The 18,373-nt window shown below is 40.8% G+C and overlaps 1 protein-coding gene across 1 annotated transcript in view; it reads left to right on the top strand.

Moving 5' to 3' along the window:
* The window catches only part of atf6b (activating transcription factor 6 beta), a 36,057-nt gene that overhangs the window by 8,040 nt on the left and 9,644 nt on the right, over nt 1–18,373 (top strand). Inside the window, 12 exon segments of the mRNA XM_034160566.1 lie at nt 777–858; nt 1,332–1,391; nt 1,574–1,653; nt 3,261–3,471; nt 4,206–4,370; nt 10,963–11,099; nt 15,725–15,904; nt 16,353–16,435; nt 16,567–16,755; nt 16,977–17,084; nt 17,191–17,290; nt 17,982–18,049. Coding sequence (XP_034016457.1) covers nt 777–858; nt 1,332–1,391; nt 1,574–1,653; nt 3,261–3,471; nt 4,206–4,370; nt 10,963–11,099; nt 15,725–15,904; nt 16,353–16,435; nt 16,567–16,755; nt 16,977–17,084; nt 17,191–17,290; nt 17,982–18,049 — 1,463 coding nt within the window.

Here is an 18,373-nt window from a genome sequence, read left to right as displayed (position 1 = left end):
TAACAGAAATCATGTTGCGCAATGATGCTGGTTCACTTTTTCTTTTTCCTCCTGTTGTGAGTGATTTTTACATCTCACCATTTGAATTAAATATGTAATAAATCTGATTTGAACTGGCAGTCTGATTGATGCCTAACTGCCAGTTGTTTCATGTGCACCCACAAAACAAACACTGTGAATTGATTTTTAAGATGGAACTTGGGGGCAACAGAAGAGCCTTCAGCCTACTGATGCCACTGCACATCTGAGCAGAAGAGTGCAGCCATTAAAGTTTAGAAAGGACAACTTCAGGCTTTTTTCAATGATGTGAACAGGCTGCTGCCTTTAGACTGAAGAAAACGTAAACCTGTCCCATTTCTGGTCTCAGTTCCTGGGACCCAAGTGAACCTGTGACCTGAAACTTTAAATCAGTTTCTATGACTTTTCAGTCTTGTGCGTCGTGTGTTTATGCACATAATAAATGGTAGTAAGTAAGTCCCTTCAGCTGCTCCCTTGTTTTCACTCGGGGTCGCCACAGCAAATCCAAGGTGGATCTGCATGTTGAACTGGCACAGGTTTTACGCCGGATGCCCTTCCTGACGCAACTCCACATTACATGGAGAAATGTGGCAGGGGTGGTATTTGAACCCGGAACCTTCTGAACTGTGGTGTTGTCCTATTTTGTCTTCGTAAGTCAACAGCACAAGTGTGTTGAGAACTGTTGTGTTTTTGTTCCACAACTCAAAATTCACGTACCTTTACAAATCTGACCGCCCTCTTTGGTCCTTCTGTCACAGTTTGACAATGGCCTTGTGCTCACCCTCGATCCTGACGACTCCTCGTCACCATGGAAACACCTTGACGACAACCTCCTCACAGGTATGGAACTGAAAATATCTCATTCAGCGTTTTGATTTCACTCCTCAAAAAAACCCTGCAGGTTTTTGTTCTCCTGCACCACGTTTTATCTTTGCAATTCAGAATATCTTATTTGGACCCAAAGGGGCAACAGGTAAGCAAACAAATGTGAAAAATTTTAGCCACCCACAGACAAAACAGGATGCAAATAAGACTAAAATACTAACCAATCAAGAAAAGCGATTAAAATATTGACGTGGAAAAACTTAAGAATGCATCACATGAATTTAATGGTGAACGAAACACATTTCATGTCAGCCAACTACCCAATAATAATGTTTTCATGTTTAATCCCTTTATTTGCCATTGAGAAGTTTAAAGTAATCAGATGAGACATTGTGGTATTTTATCTGATTGTTGTGCAAAATGTATTTAAACAAATTGTAACAAATTGTAAATTGTAACTTTTTTTGTGTGTGTCTGTGTTTGTGAAGGTGACAGTCCTATGCTAAAAAATGAAATGACGATTACTCAGCCATTGCCAGTGGAAATGTGTAAGTTGTTCTCTAGTCTGTTCAAAAGTGCCTCATGAAAAAATATTCTGCTGCTATAGTCTGTGTCTTCATCATCATGTTGGACAGGAAGCAGTTTGTTTTTGCTTTGTTTGTGCTTTTGAGTTGTTCTTGTCCATGAACCAAAATTGTGTATTATAATATTCATATGCCACTTGTTTTAGTGTTCCAGGTGAAAGCAGAACCTCTGTCCCCTCCTTCGTCTCTCGGTTCTGAACGCTCAGCATTATCACCGGATCCACAGGTGTTTGTTCACACTGCTGTTTGTTCTTTTGTTTTTCTGATGAATTCTGAGTTTGGATGTTGTATCTAATGCTGTGTTTACACATAAGCAGGACGCATTACAAATGTCATATTTGCATCATTCTTGGCACATTTCTGACATTCTTAATGTGACAACGCATCTGAATAGGTTTCTTACTAGTGCATGTTGGTGCGTGATATTCGTGATTTTCATACAGTATGTTTTTGGCTGTTAAAAAATCTTCCATGAATGTCACGCACCACCCTCATTTCACCTCATGTCGTGGAGGTCGCAACTGAGCATGTTGAGCCGTCTTGATTAGTGGTGATCCTTAGTAGAGCGTGACAGCATTTTTCTCTGACATGCGCACAGTTAAACCCTGCTGCACCCATTCAGTTTCATTGCTGCAGTAATGCTGAAGGACAGTGATGCCAAGTCGGCTAAAAGTTTCGTTCCATTGTTCCTCAGCGCGCTCCTGCAGGTGTTCCACCTGCTGCATGTGCCTGATGTTTGGGGAAACGAGCGAGCTGTGTGAAGCCACACATCTGGCTCTCTCTGTCTCCTCCTCCTCTCTGCACCACTCCATGGCACAGAGACCAACTAAGCCTGTAAACACAAGGTTCTGCTGCTGTGGAGCGATCTGAATTCTTCAGCAGTTGATGGATGAATATGGGGGTGTGTGTGGAGTCAATTCGCCTCATTCACAATGTGACAGAACTTAGCGATGTGCCGTTACACTCGATAGAGTGCAACAGAGCATGTTTTTGGCTGTTAAAAAATCTTCCACGAATGTCACGCACCACCCTCATTTCGCCTCATGTCGTGGAGGTCACAACTGAGCGTGTTGATCCGTCTTGATTAGTGGCGATCCTTAATAGAGCGTGACAGCGTTCTTTTCTGACGTGCACAAAGTTAAACCCTGCTGCACCGCATTCAGTTTCATTGCTGCAGTATGCTGAAGGACAGTGATGCCAAGTCGGCTAAAAGCCTCGTTCCAATGCTCATCAGCACACTCCTGTAGGTGTTCCACCTGCTGCTGCTGTGCCTGATGTTTGGGAAAACGAGCGAGACGAGAGCTGCGTGGAGCCACACATCTGGCTCTCCCTGTCTCCTCCTCCTCTCTGTGCCACTCCACAGCACAGAGCCCAACTACACATATAGTCACAAAGTTCTTCTGCTGTGGATTCATCTAGATTTTGAGGCGCAAACTGGAGCGATCTGAATTGCTAAGCAGCTGACGGTAGGATGAATATGGGTGGGTGTGTGGAGACAATTCGCTTTGTTCACAACGTGATAGAACATAACGATGCGCTGTTACACGCAATAGCACAGAACAGCGCACACCAGCGTGGAACATTATTCTTGACTGTGCGTAATGGTTCCTGATAATTCGCCAACAACACATGCCATTAATCGTAACACGTGGTAACAGGTTGCAGCAGTTCCTGAGTATACCTGATGCCTCCGCCCTGAATCATTACATTCGTGATCAGCGGCCAAGAATGTATACTTTGTGGCATTCATGACGTCGTTATATGTAAACGCAGCATTACCCTTCAAAGCTGTCAAATCAATAGTCTTACATTTCGGCTTTTCTCTCCCACCAGGTAACAGTGAAAGGAGAAAACCCACCGACTCCTCCGTACATGTATGGAGATGTGCTGTCACCTCCACTGGGCTCCATGGAGGTCACCGTGGCAACGGCAACCGTAACCCCGCTGCACACACAGATGCCGGTTGTAACACAGACACATCTGCAAAATCCGCTGCCAACACAGATTACAGGAGTCCTCAGCGGGCTTCAGACCCAGGGTTCAGGTGTGCCAGCATCATTTATCACTAAATTGTTTTATTTTTTTAATTGTAAACACATGTAATTAATGGAGGAGGTGTGATGGAGGTGTGGCCAGGAGACATCACATTAATAAAATTAAAATGTTTAAATTTCAGCTGGAATCAGGGAACTGAGACCAAGTCATATAAAAAGGCTTGCCGACTGTCAGTTCCAGCTTTGAACCAGTATTCATATTACACCATGAACACACATGAGCATGTGATTATTTGCTCACAGACATGTTTGTTTTTCAGATTGGCACTAACTTGTGTTTAAACTAGATGCTCTTCTTTGACAGTTGACTGCAAACACTGCAGTAAATTACAGTTTCATCAGACTGGACCATGTTTACGTGCGCTGCCTCAGGGCACTTTTGGATCCATCATTGTGAAGTCTTGGGTCAAAGTTCATGCATGTTAAACTCTGTGTGAAATTCCCACACAAATTATTAAAATAAATATTTGCTTCTTTTATTGAGTTGAATTGAATCTGCTGGTCACATGAAAGGATATAGAGATTAATTCATGTTTGCTTTGAAAACCGTCTTTTGTACGGCGCCGTATGCTGATTCCACCCTGGTCACGGTTCTGGTTTTGACGCCCCTGTACAACACGCTACATGGATGTTATTGTCAGAGTCAAGTCAGAATTTATTGTGTGGCATATTTAAAATAATGGTCATTCACAAAATGCTGTGCACGCATCTGTGTTCGCTGCAGTGTTGCCGTGCTCAACCGAGCACAAGGCCAACACCATCCTGAGCGCGAAACCGCCCATCCAACCCCGACCCGTTTGTGTCACCAACCTGCCTGTCCCACAAACCCCCACATCAGCCAAAACCCTCATCCTGCAGAGCGTCTCCTCTGTGGACCAAACCAGACCAGGTATGTTGACATCTCATTAGAAAGTGCCAATAAAAAGACTTATTTCTAACAGAGAATTTGGTCAGACCACAGCAATGGAAATCTACTTCTGTTATGAGATTTATTTTAACTAACTTTTCCTTTTATTTTTCCTTTGTGTTCAAATCTTTGTATACGACTGAATAAATTGACAGTAATGTATGTTTTGATGCAGACAAATCTGTTTTTATAATGCATGTAGTCTGACAAGAGTTGAACCAATCAGTAGAAAATCCTGAGATACAACCCCTGGCAAAAATTATGGAATCACCGGCCTCGGAGGATGTTCATTCAGTTGTTTAATTTTGTAGAAAAAAGCAGCTCACAGACATGACACAAAACTTAAGTAATTTCAAATGGCAACTTTCTGGCTTTAAGAAACACTATAAGAAATCAGGAAAAAAAAATTGTGGCATTCAGTAACGGTTACTTTTTTAGACCAAGCAGAGGGAAAAAAATATGGAATCACTCAATTCTGAGGACAAAATTATGGAATCATGAAAAACAAAAGAACGCTCCAACACATCACTAGTATTTTGTTGCACCACCTCTGGCTTTTATAACAGCTTGCAGTCTCTGAGGCATGGACTTAATGAGTGTCAAACAGTACTCTTCATCAATCTGGCTCCAACTTTCTCTGATTGCTGTTGCCAGGTTAGCTTTGCAGGTTGGAGCCTTGTCATGGACCATTTTCTTCAACTTCCACCAAAGATTTTCAATTGGATTAAGATCCGGACTATTTGCAGGCCATGACATTGACCCAATGTGTCTTTTTGCAAGGAATGCTTTCACAGTTTTTGCTCTATGGCAAGATGCATTATCATTTTGAAAAATGATTTCATCATCCCCAAACATCCTTTCAATTGATGGGATAAGAAAAGTATCCAAAATATCAACGTAAACTTGTGCATTTATTGATGATGTAATGACAGCCATCTCCCCAGTGCCTTTACCTGACATGCAGCCATATCATCAATGACTGTGGAAATTTACATGTTCTCTTCAGGCAGTCATCTTTATAAATCTCATTGGAACGGCACCAAACAAATGTTCCAGCATCATCACCTTGCCCAATGCAGATTCGAGATTCATCACTGAATATGACTTTCATCCAGTCATCCACAGTCCACGATTGCTTTTCCTTAGACCATTGTAACCTTGATTTTTTTTTGTTTGTTTGTTTGTTTAGGTGTTAATGATGGCTTTCGTTTAGCTTTTCTGTATGTAAATCCCATTTCCTTTAGGTGGTTTCTTACATTTCGGTCACAGACGTTGACTCCAGTTTCCTCCCATTCATTCCTCATTTGTTTTGTTGTGCATTTTCGATTTTTGAAACACATTGCTTTAAGTTTTCTGTCTTGACGCTTTGATGTCTTCCTTGGTCTACCAGTATGTTTGCCTTTAACAACCTTCCCATGTTGTTTGCATTTGGTCCAGAGTTTAGACACAGTTGACTGTGAACAACCAACATCTTTTGCAACATCGCGTGATGATTTACCCTCTTTTAAGAGTTTGATAATCCTCTCCTTTGTTTCAATTGACATCTCTCATGTTGGAGCCATGATTCATGTCAGTCCACTTGGTGCAACAGCTCTCCAAGGTGTGATCACTCCTTTTTAGATGCAGACTAACGAGCAGATCTGATTTGATGCAGGTGTTAGTTTTGTGGATGAAAATTTACAGGGTGATTCCATAATTTATTCCTCAGAATTGAGTGAGTCCATATTTTTTCCCTCTGCTTGGTCTAAAAAAGTAACCGTTACTGACTGCCACAATTTTTTTTCTTGATTTCTTATAGTGTTAAAGCCAGAAAGTTGCCATTTGAAATGACTTTAGTTTTGTGTCATGTCTGTGATCTGCTTTTTTTCTACAAAATTAAACAACTGAATGAACATCCTCCGAGGCCGGTGATTCCATATTTATTGCCAGGGGTTGTAAACAGAAAATAATCCAACAAATTGATAATTTATGTTGTTTTAAAAAGGCCAGTGTTGACTTGTTTCAGGTTATACAATTCAATTAATTGTTTTTATGTATTCATTTTATTAATTAATTAACTTATTTATTTATTTATTTTACTTGGGGCTGGGCGATACGGAGGAAATGTTTTAGCACATTTTTTTTTCATGTCACTCTATCAATATATATCACAATATAAATCAGATCATTGTTTCTGTAAAGGTTCCTTTAAGATGTGAAGATATAAGGTAACTTTTGGTATAAATTTTAAAACTAAATTTTGTCAGATGTCAAACATGACAAATGCACTGTAGAACATAACGCAACTGTATAAACATACCTCTGTTGTATAATAAACTAAACTCTTCTACAGAAGAACATAAAATGGGCCGCTACAAGGGATGATTGAGAAGTTCTGTGCCTGGCCCAGATAAAAGTAGGGTGTGGTTCTCCATTGTTTGCATTCTGAGAAAACAATTTTTTTTTTTCAGCATTGCACCTAGTAAGTCAAAACTTTACACATTCTCAAAAAAGTTATTAATTCACCATCCATTGGGCAGTCATGGCGTGATCTGTGCTATGTTTGTTTGTGGCCTGTGTGATATTTGAGCGTCCTCCAACCTTGGAGACTCTTGCATTTGTCAGGTGCAGCTTCATAATTGATGGGGACCATGGCGTGTAGTGTGCAACGACAGAGAATACCTTTAAGGTCTTTGTGTGTACTGTGCATTCCTTCATAGTTCTGAGGCATTCATTTTGATTTCATGCTTGCACAAGGCATGCAGAATGTACTCCGTCCCTGTGTAATGGGGATTTAACCAGTGTAAGCGGTAATCAGTGTTGCAGCAGAAGCTACACTATACAGCAGTACATTGAGCAAAATAAAGCCTGTCCGCTGACTGGATTTAATTTGAAATTAGTTCAGTCAACGTTCTGTTGACTATGTCTTCTGTTTGTACTGAAGAAAAGTTATTTTGAGCCCCGGTTACATGGCACATGGCAATAGTTGGATGAAGGCTAAAAAGTCAAACCATCAAAAATCGTTGAGAAAAGGTAGACGAAAGATCCTGCGCTCTTCCATCCCAGAAAATTCTGAGAATCAAGTGAACTCAAACAGAGCGAAACAAATGACAAAAACGAAGCAAATGTAAACCTCAACCCTTTAAACAAAATCAAAATGAAACATTCACAATGACGTGACTGAATATAACCACAGTACTTGCAGGTGAGAGATTTTGTTTTATTTTTTTATTTTGTTTTATTTGTCTTCACATTCTGGCATCATGTCTGTACCTTGTATACTTTATCTGTGATAGTACTTGTCCTGATGAGTACCTTTGAATCCCTGGCATCAGCCATGGGGAACTGTCCGTGTCAGATGAAGGCTGCTCCCGAAGACACGCATACGCAGGCCAGCCACAAACGGTTGAAACATGCGTAAATAGTTAAAGTAGTTGATGAAACGTTCTTTACGCTATTGTTTCTGTTTGAAAACATTGCTTTTTCATCCCAGAAAATAAGGATTCATTAGCGACAAAAGGATGTTTTGTTCAGCTCGTCGAAGCTTGAGTTATTGATTCGTTCAGATATCGTTGCATTCATTAATCTTCGTTCAATACGTTGGACTTGGGAGGTTGGATGAAACTCAAACGAAATGCTAAAGTTACGAAAACTAAGCAAACAATAAGAAACCATCAAGAACGAAAGCAAAACGAAATGTGGAGGAATTGAGGTTGTCGGCTGTATTTGTTCAAATTTTCCAACATAAAGTAAATTAAATTCAGACACTTGCCTTGGTTTACATGTTCAAAAGGAGTGAGAAGAAAATACAGAACTTTTTTCCCTCTATATAAATCATTCATTGATATTTATCCAGCTTAATAATAATAATAATAATTTTATGTTGTACTTTCAGGCAGAAAATGTTAGTGCTCTACATATAAAAACATCACTATTTCATAGTAAAAAGAAAGAAAAGCCTGGACAAATGAAGAAAGCCCACATCCTGAGACTGCAGTGCACGAGAAGGCACATAAGGCTCAATAAGATCAGTTAGCGAGGTGCCTGCAAAACCATCTGCAGTCAACAACAAAACCTAAAAATCAGCTCTCACACTCACAAGAAGTCAAAATGATGTGGACCAGTGGTGGCTTGCTGGCCTTTGAAATAGGGGAAGCTCATTTTCGGCTTATATCACAAAATTTGTCAATTTATTTCTGTGTAAAATCAAATATGTCAAATGGTTATAATAGTCCCCAATTGCGCAAGCATTTCACAATTTATATCTCTATTACATACAGTATTTTATGATGGCACAATCACATTATAACACAAGTATATTATTAATGGTTTTAAACGAAAATATAGTCAAAAATTACAAGAAGCACATAACACCTTTTAATATTAAACATACATAACAGTAACTTACGGTTTCATGACCTTTCCTTTTATTGTTCCATGCAAATGCTATGTTAAAGATTGGCCAGCAGATGTCGCCATATCCAATTGTATCAAAAGCTTCAAAACACTGAACCATTGCTTCATATTGATTCATTGGTTCAAAATACTTTAGTTTCTCTGTTACTAATTTTCATCAACTGTGAATGGTTGTGGCATCCTAATCACCACTTTCGTCTGTTTCTGTTGTCTTTCCGCAGATTTTAACTCGTGTTTGGCTGTGGTACAAAGGTGTTTCATTTTTTTTGTTTTTGTTTTTTTTTAGTTTGGTCTTATTGTATAAACATATGATATCTAAGGTGTGCTTTTAAAAACAGACTGATTTTATAGGTCACGCAAAACACTTTGGCATAAATTTTAAAATGCATGAATGCACAAAAATGTGCAAAGTAATTCTCACATGCCAATATCTCAAAATAGCTTTCAATCAAAATGGGATTCAGCCTTTCGACTGATCGTCCAATCATTGTGCGAAGGTCCAGCATCCAGGCCTGCCCACAGCTCGTTTCACCCACAGAGACACTGAACGTTCAGGTGTGGGACAAAATCATGGCATTTATCCAGTGACAAGTTTGGAGGTAATGAAACAAACTGTTCCATTCAGTCCCATTGAAGTTAATGGACGCTCAGCTTCTATGGGCAAATGCATTGGCCACAGACCGAATAAGAAAAAGATTTATGAGAAGTTAACAAAATAGTCTGTCAATCTGTGATAAGTAGCTGATTCTGAATGAACTCGTCTTCGAGATGAATGTGTTCTAACACATTTGTAGTCAATGAAATGTTAAACTGTTCCTGTACGTATTTCACCATTTAATTTTTTTTGTTGACATTTTAGGGGAAGCTGAGCTTCCCTTGCAGTCTTAGAGAAATGTGGACAGATCTCCTGGTTTTACGTACAAACTCGAGCAGCCATTGTCTGAATCGTCTGAAAATGTCTCGCTCTTATGTGATGAACCAGAAAATAAAACATTTACAGTAGTAACATTTGGAAGACACAAAAGCATTAATCAGTGTTAATCAGTCACACTGTTAATCACTCACATGGCTACGAATAATCTGACCAAGAGGTGCCACATAAAGAGAAAAAGTGTTTAAACACGTTATAAAATGTTAAAATATAAAGACCTTTTCTGACCTTTTTTCAGAAATCACAGAATTAATATCAGTGATTAATTTCCCCATGACACCTTTTAGGGCCTCTTCAGACATAACACAAAATTGGGTGAAAGAAGCAGAAAAAAACAGATGACAGAAAAACTGCCTGCTTCACTGGATTAAAAGCTACTGTTGAAGAAGAGAGTAAATGCTATGTCCATTAAATATTAATGTGTTTTTAACATTTTCAGTGTTAATTAATTGATCTTACAAATATTACAACATAAATATAATTTTTTGTTTATTATTCTTGCGTTCAGTGCATCTAAAACCACCAAAAATTAGTTAAAATAATTCTTGCCAAGAACGTTGTAGTGGTATAAAATCATTTAGCTTTGGGGGGGGGGCTATGAGCCGTAATCACATAATTTACCCAGAACTAAAATGGTTTTAGCTAGAACCCTGGTTGCTTGGTAACAGCACACCCATGTGGCAATTTTCACAGACAGCTCGAATATGGTTAGTGCCCAGCGAGTGGTGTTGGATGTTTGTGTGTGGCACGTGGAATTTGGCCGACACCTGCTGAGAGGGGGTCGAATGGGCACTTGCAGGGCACTCTGTCTTTCGGCCGCTGGTGTGCGTGAATGGTTGTGGCGACAGCTGTATGAGGCATTTGAGGCGGCTCCAATTTTTCACAAGTGGCATGCAGTTCCTCCTTCGTGCCCCAGCCGGCTTCAGTCGTGTTATGTGTGAAGGGCCCCTACGAGATATGGGAGGGGCTGAAGTATAGTACATAAAATGCAAACTGTATTAAATAAAAATAGCATTCGCAGGTACAAAATGGCTAAAAACTTAAAAAAAAAAAAAAAATTCTAACACTGAATATCTCAAAACTTACCATGTTGTAAGTTTATTTTCACAAAAATATTAACACATGAATCATAAAAATTCTTGGCAGATTATTGCTCCTCAGAATATCACCTCCTCCTTCAGCAGTCGTGACCCGTCTCATGTCTTCCATTTCCAGTCGTCCTGTCTCATTCCGTTTGTCTGGGTTCAGCTCCGGCCATTGTCAAAATGGAGCCCATGTCTCCCAGCATCCCTCAGCACTGCTCCAGCACCACAGCGCCCCCCAGCAGCAAGCCCATCGTCCCAGCATCCCCCACACTGCCTGGCAACAACTCCAGTGACATTGATGTAAGTAACCTGCATGTGTTCTCTTTGAAATCCTTTTATTTATTTTGTTTTGTTAAATCAGTGGCATGAGCACTGGTTAATAAGAGGAAAACCTTTTGATTATTCAGAGTAGATGATCACCTCCGTGAACATTATCAGAGATGAAAATTTGGGTAAATCTTGTCAAGGATGATTTTGTTGTGGTTTGTTTGTTTAAGCGCTGTTGTTGTACGTTCTGCATGGTGTAGCTGCTGCTAATTTGACGACAGAATGCTTGTTTTGTGAAGCACATTCAGGGGAGTATGAGTTCCCAGCAGCAGCTTTACACATTTCACTTCCCGTCTGCAGCAGCAAAACTGTCCACAGCAGCTTAGCTGTTGTTTTCCATGTTTGAAAATACACTTTTTTGAAAATATGGAGTTGCTCCCGGACTCGTAGTAACCTCATTTTGACATGGCACTGTAGATGTTATTGAATTGTGATTGTTTTTTTGGAGCTATGTTGTTCAGAATCTCAATACCTTTGACAACAGTGAAGTCTCTTTCACACACGGAGGTGTGTAGTTTGATAAACAGTCATCTGAACAACAGCGGAGACATGATGTGGGATTTCTGTCACTTTATTACACAAATTACACATCTAGTCCCTGAAGTTATCACACTCATGTCAGCGCATCTTCTCTGCACGTCCTCTGGGACACGCCGCAGAGTAATAAACTAACATCAGAGAAGCATGTGTGTGTGTGTCTTGGACTGATTGCTCTCTGGTGGCCTAGAACTAAGTTGCGTAGGGCGCGGCACATGGTGCAAACAGCAACACATAAAATCCCCGGGCTTCATTTATGAAGCTAACAAATTAAACATAAAAGGCACTGTGTAGTTTGTTTAAAAAGTAATGAGATGGCAGTTTTGTTCAAAAGGTAGGTTGCATATTGGGCCATTCCATCTCAAATCAACCAATGGCTCCAGCAGCACCATTTCTGATTTGCATTATAATCAGGTTCAATGTGCCATTAGGTCCCAAAAGAAGGTAGGAAACAGGTTTTTTGGTAATATGTGTACACATTTTTCGTTTACACCCCATTATTATACAAATAATGAGTGTTTGAGTTCAGTGGTATGAATATTTCATGAGGTGAAAGATGGAAGGCACAATTCAATGAGGCTTCACCTATTGCTACTGGACTGTAAGAAGTTTAAGAACCCTGTTCCTGGAGAGCACCTGCCCTGCACGTTTTCCACGTCTATCTGCTCAAGTCACACCTGATTTTATAAAAGTAGTGTTTTCCAGCTCTTGATTGGCTGAGCACACCTGATAGAGTTAATTGCCTGGGAGTAGAACAGAGATAGTTACAAAACATGCAGGACATGTGCTGTCCAGGAACAGGGTTGGTGATCCCTGGGTTAAAAAGTCGCATTCTCTTTGAATCTATTTGGTTTTGTTTTTGAGTGGCGGGCGTGACAGCCAATCAGAGCAGAGCTGCACTGTGATGTCACGTCAGTGGCTGGTCTCTCCAAAATCGCTTTTTGTGTGTTTATATACATGTTTCTCATATAGTACGTAAAAGCTAATGAGAAATAGACGCTTCTAAAACTGAATATGCTGCTTTTGGAACCTAATTACACCTCTGAACTTATTTACAAGTTATTTTGCACACGTTCACATGGTAACATCGCAGTCTGGTAGCTAGCTGCAAAACTCTGTGTGTAAATATCATCTCTTTGTCATAAATTATGTAAAGCCTAATGGGAAATAAGCACTTCTAAAACTGAAAATGCTCTATATGTAACCTGATAACACCCCTGGAGTCATTTACAAGACATTTTTTAGACGTTGGCATACATGCTAACTTCCTCTAACTCAACGCTCACTTCCTATGGAGTTGAATTTCTCTCATTGGTATCTGCAGATGCACAGAGGGTGATCTACAAATATTCTACAAATATTTGCACAACTTGTGCTCTTAAAATGTAAATATTGTTTTTGATTGATAGAGGGGCTTTATTGAACATGTACAAATTGTACACAAGCCAATAGGATCTTAATAATTAATTAAACAACTACAAATTATAAAGAACATACAGCTGAAGGTATTTTAGCATTGCGTTATATATTTAATCAACAGTGAACTGAATAGAAACTGCTCACAGCGTTAATCAGCAAAAACATCATTTTTAGCTCATCCGAACCAGCGGTCCAATGAGCTGTTGTTGCAGTGAAGTGTTTCACAATTCACCAACTGATTTATCTTGGGGCCCCTTCACCGAGTGTAGCTCACTGGAGCACGAAGGAGGAATCACATGCCACTCGTGAAAAACTGTCGCCGCGGTATTGTGCACGCCTGTTGGACTGTGTGTCCCTCCCGACAGCAGGTGGAATGTTTCAAGGTTCCCCATTTCGTTTTTTGCTTGTGGATTTTCTTCCGGTTTCTGCTTCGCCCAACGTTGTGCTATGTGTGAAGGGGGCATTAACACTGTTCACAATTCTTCCTCATGGAATTTGGAAATTTTAAAATTTTAGGGAAAATATGGACAAGCCGCAGAGTAATAAACTAACATCAGAGAAGTGTGTGTGTGTGTGTGTGTGTGTGTGTGTGTGCGTGTACATGCACTACAACACATCGAATCACTGAATGCATTCATCCAGAGTGAATCAGTTGGAGAGAAAGCGAAGCGCATGTATGTGTGGCTGATCCACGTACGCAGCACCTGTGCGTGCGTGATCAGAACTGGACGTGTCCCTGATCAGAACAGGTAATCGAACCCGCGCGCATGCATGTGATTGACTGCGTGATCACACAGCCGCAGCTCCCGGTGATCAGAAACAGCAGGGTTTTGGAAAAAAGTTTTCAACAGGGTTTGCATGACCATCTTTTAAATGGTAAATGAGGATGGGCCTTATTAGTTTGGCTTCAAAAGTGTGATTTGCTATAATTTGCTCATTGTACAGGTTGAAAAATACTGCTATTCAAAAACAGTCTAAACTTGAACGTTGATTAAATGTCTACAAATAGACAGTGAAAAACGTTCACTTTTGAACCATTTTTGAGAGTCTTTTCAGTGGTGGGTGTAAACGGTCTTCACAATTCTTACTTGTGGATTTTGAATTTTGGTGAAAATATAGACTTTTCTGGTGAAAACTGAAATTTACTCTGAATAGTGCATGTTCCGGGGGGTGGGGGGGGGGGGGGGGGGGGTATTAATAATGAAAACGACACCATTCAAGAAAATTTGCACATTGTTGTAAAGGTTTTGTAAAAGAATCTCAAGTACCACTAAAAATATTTCCAGCAGGTGTAAATTACTGTCCCATAGGGCGGTTCACACATTTCAGCTGCTACTTCAGGTTACATTCAAAAATGTTTTTACACAAGAGTGTACCGTATTTTTCAGACTATAAGTCGCACCGAAGTATAAGTCGCACCAGCCACTTTATCCATTATAAAGAAAAAATAAACCATAAATAAGTCGCACTGGACTATAAGTCGCATGGACATACAGGTATGTTAACTTGACATGAAAAGTTCAGATGATAATATTGTGGCAGCTACTGTTTTTAGATGCATATTTCACCATTCGCAACTTGTAATCTCCAGAGTATGATTTTCTTTTTGGTGGCATTTTTCGGGCCTTCTCCGTTGTCTTGTTAAGTTATCAGTAATGCTGAAATTTTTATTTTTCTATGGTAGTCAGAAGTCGCAGGAACAGTCACACAAGCCTTGAGCGCCCTCTTGTGAGCTGCATTTTACCTACGGATATGTTTGTATTTTGCAGACCACATTGCGAGCCGAACCATAACCCGCACCATCGCTGAATGGTTCTTTTGTAACATATTACCTGCTGTGGACCGTAGTACACACCAGGTGTCAGCTGCCGATGTTCGTGCAGCACCTACCTGCGCAGCTCATGACCTCCCCGTGGTGTCGACGCCAGCTCCTTCCAAGTGCAGACGCTAATCCTCCGCCGTCGCTCACCCAGTGCTCCCACGCAGCTCTCAGCGTCAACTTAAACACTCTGTTCACACTGATATCCAAGGGTTGAAGCTGTTTTGTTAGCCCTCCCGGAATAACAGCAAGCACCGTGTTCGTCTGCTTCACACGCTGTTTCACAATCATTGTCTGGGTGAGATGAGGAATACGCGTCAAATGTTCTGTTCTCTGATTGGTTATCGTGACCAGCGTGACCTATAGGGCGGCCTCCATACTACAGTGCCCATGATGCATTGCATTTCTGTTTCCGGTGGGCATTTTAAAACATAGAGCGACATAAAATTTTTTATTACGGTAAATTTATTGAGAATCTACCGGTATATTTTTCATTTATAAGTCACTCTGGAGTATAGGTCACCCCCCCGGCCAAAACATGTAAAAAAAGTGCGACTTATAGTCCGAAAAATACGGTAAATGTTAAAATGAGTCACAAAGTTTGCAGCTATCTGTAAAGAATTTTGACAGCATGCCATCATTTTCTTTGTGTGGGAAAACTGTTCAGGTTGCTCACAGGCACTTAAGTGGCAGCGTTATCAGAGACTGTTTCTTTGGACACGTCAACACACAAAAAGGATGATCACATTAATGTCGCCCCGTGTATAAACATGCTTTGCTCCATTTCTTCCCATCATGTTCTTTTCTTCTGCTGCTCTTCAAGATGAAGGTTCTGAAGCGGCAGCAGAGGATGATAAAGAACCGGGAGTCAGCCTGCCAGTCCAGGAAGAAGAAGAAGGAGTACCTACAAAACCTGGAAGCCCAGCTCAGGGAGGCACAGCAGGAGAACGAGCGCCTCCGCAGGGAGAACCAGGCTCTGAGGGAGAGGCTGGCGAGGAAAGAGGTAAATGAAGAAGGTGGCAACTTGTCCGATGAGTAACAGCAGACATCTCTAATCGCGTGCTGACTCAGCCGCGTTATTGGTCGGGTTTTATTTGGTTTATGGTGGTTTCTGTCACTTTTAGGGTTGTTACTTATCTGGAGCATTTCTGGTAACCTGTGTGCTGCAGTGTCATTGTGCATCTTTCACTGTCATGACCTTGACCTACTTTTCAAGTAGGCACACCTGGCTGCACCTCAGGCGGTGCACCTGGCTGAATTAAATTAAATTAATTATTAAATGGGTGCCAAAATTAGATCCATCGGTCAGTGTTTGATATCTCAACCTGACGTTTTGTACATTATTTTACAGCATGTGAAGTTTGAACCCCCTTGATCCGTGTATACACTAGTTGTCGACATAGAATATAAATAGCTTTTTATCTTTCTGATTACCCCCCCCTTCTTCTCAGAGCGGTGACTCTGCAAGCAACAAGAGAGCGGTGTGCGTCATGGCCATTCTTCTGTTCGTGACCTTCAGTTTTGGACCTGTCAGGTAATTGGCACATTCCTCGCCTCACCCTCTGATGTTTACATCCACGTAATTTCAGTTTGGCTTGATAAATGAGGATCTCCTTATTAACTCACACACCCCCCCCACTCCGGCTTCACTGCTCCACGCTACAGCATCACAGACAGAACGCTGTCGACGGGCCTGCAGGATGCTGTGGTGTCGCACTCGGGACGCCATCTGCTGCAGATCGAACAGCAGCAGCAGCACGCGGCAGCAGCTCCGCCCCCCAGCAGAGTGCAGGACAGGACGGAGGACGAGAGAGGAGATGAGCGGCCGGAGCGATACGCTGCGGAATCCTACCAGTTCAGTATTCCTTTGTCTAATGTTTATGGCAGTGGAATTAATCACATTCTGTCTTGTTCTGCAAATGAACTTTTATTTAGACTTTTTTTTATAAGACTGCAATTTGTGATGATCTGTAAATGGGTAGATGATGTAATGAAAACCACCTCCAGCGGATTTCACTGTTCTAAAAGCAGACAGATATAATGTGCTCATTGTGACTGTGTGTGTCGTCCTGGAGGAACCTGAGTGATGCCTTCACTGTGGTAAAGGACCTGGTTCTGCAGGACATCGACCATTACCTCACCTCATCAGACTGCCGACAGTTTAACCGCTCTGAGTCTCTCAGGTCCTCCAAACACTTCCACCTTCTTTGTGATTTGCCTGTCATGACTCTGTTTTTGTTTTGTTTTGTTCTGTTGAGACTCTAACCCGAACTGATGTTTTGGTGACAGGCTGGCAGACGAGCTGAGAGGTTGGGTCCATCGACACCAGATTGACCGTAAGAAATCTGGAGTGAAACCAAAAACAGCCAAGAAGGCGAAGATTTCTCAGGTGAGGAGAAGCTTAAGTGAAGAAAGCTGTGGCAGGCGCCCCCTGCTGGTTATATACTCACAGGTTCTTACTGTAACCACGATGTGTGCCGGGATGTTTGGTTTCACCTTTAAACTGATTAAATGTCTGTTTCGAGAGAGAGGCTCTTCCGCTCAGCCACGCGGGATTACACACGTATGTCGGAGTCTGTGGATAAAGTTAAGTGGCGACAGATGCGTTTACCAGCCGGTTACCATTACGGTTATAAACCACAAGTTTCATGAAGATAAAATATTATATTGATTCTTTTGTCGATGATACGATATTTGTTGATGTCACAAAGTCTGCCATGATTGGGTTCGCTGATTGATCTGAAGTGTTGATTATTGATCATATGCTGCCTGGTGAGCAGCTGCTACCACAGTGTGAATGTTTGCTGACACAGATGTGTTATGGGAATTTCAAAATAAAAGCATGACATTGTGGATCAGTGATATTAGGTCATTGTATTGTTCATTGAAGCAGTACATCAATACAGATCAGTGTATTATTGCAGTGATTTATTTTTTTCAAAGAAAGAACGAATGTTCTTCTCAGGGTTTTATCTTTTCATCATGATATCGGCACAGCTGGATTGAACGGGCAAAGAACTGTTGGGAGTTTTTTATATGGGCATCGATGAATAAATGTAATATGTTTCTCTGGTTTCCAGAAAGCACAGCTGAGGAAGATGAACTTCTCCAGATATCTTCCGATCCAGGCTCATCGATCCATCGAAAGGTGCGCAAGTAAACAAGTTGACCTTTTGGGATTTTTAACAATCAAAAGGACATTTGTCAAAACAAGGCATCAACTCAACCTGAACATTGTGGATTATTACAATAATTCCACCATGTGTATACGTGTAAATGTCATTGATCATGGTTCCTGTCTCTGTCATAAAGGCTGAAATGCTAAAAAATAAAAACAAATACTGATGGCTTTTTAATTTGCAAGACATAAACAAAAATGAAAATTGTATACCATAAAATGCTGAATATCTTGATAATTGATTATTTTATTTTATTTTTTAATATAACATCAGGTACTGTGTCTGATGATGTC

This window comes from Thalassophryne amazonica, chromosome 20, assembly GCF_902500255.1.
Source record: "Thalassophryne amazonica chromosome 20, fThaAma1.1, whole genome shotgun sequence".
Taxonomy (NCBI): domain Eukaryota; kingdom Metazoa; phylum Chordata; class Actinopteri; order Batrachoidiformes; family Batrachoididae; genus Thalassophryne; species Thalassophryne amazonica.
The sequence above is the reverse complement of the archived record's forward strand: the minus strand, read 5'-3'. Positions and strand labels throughout refer to the sequence as shown.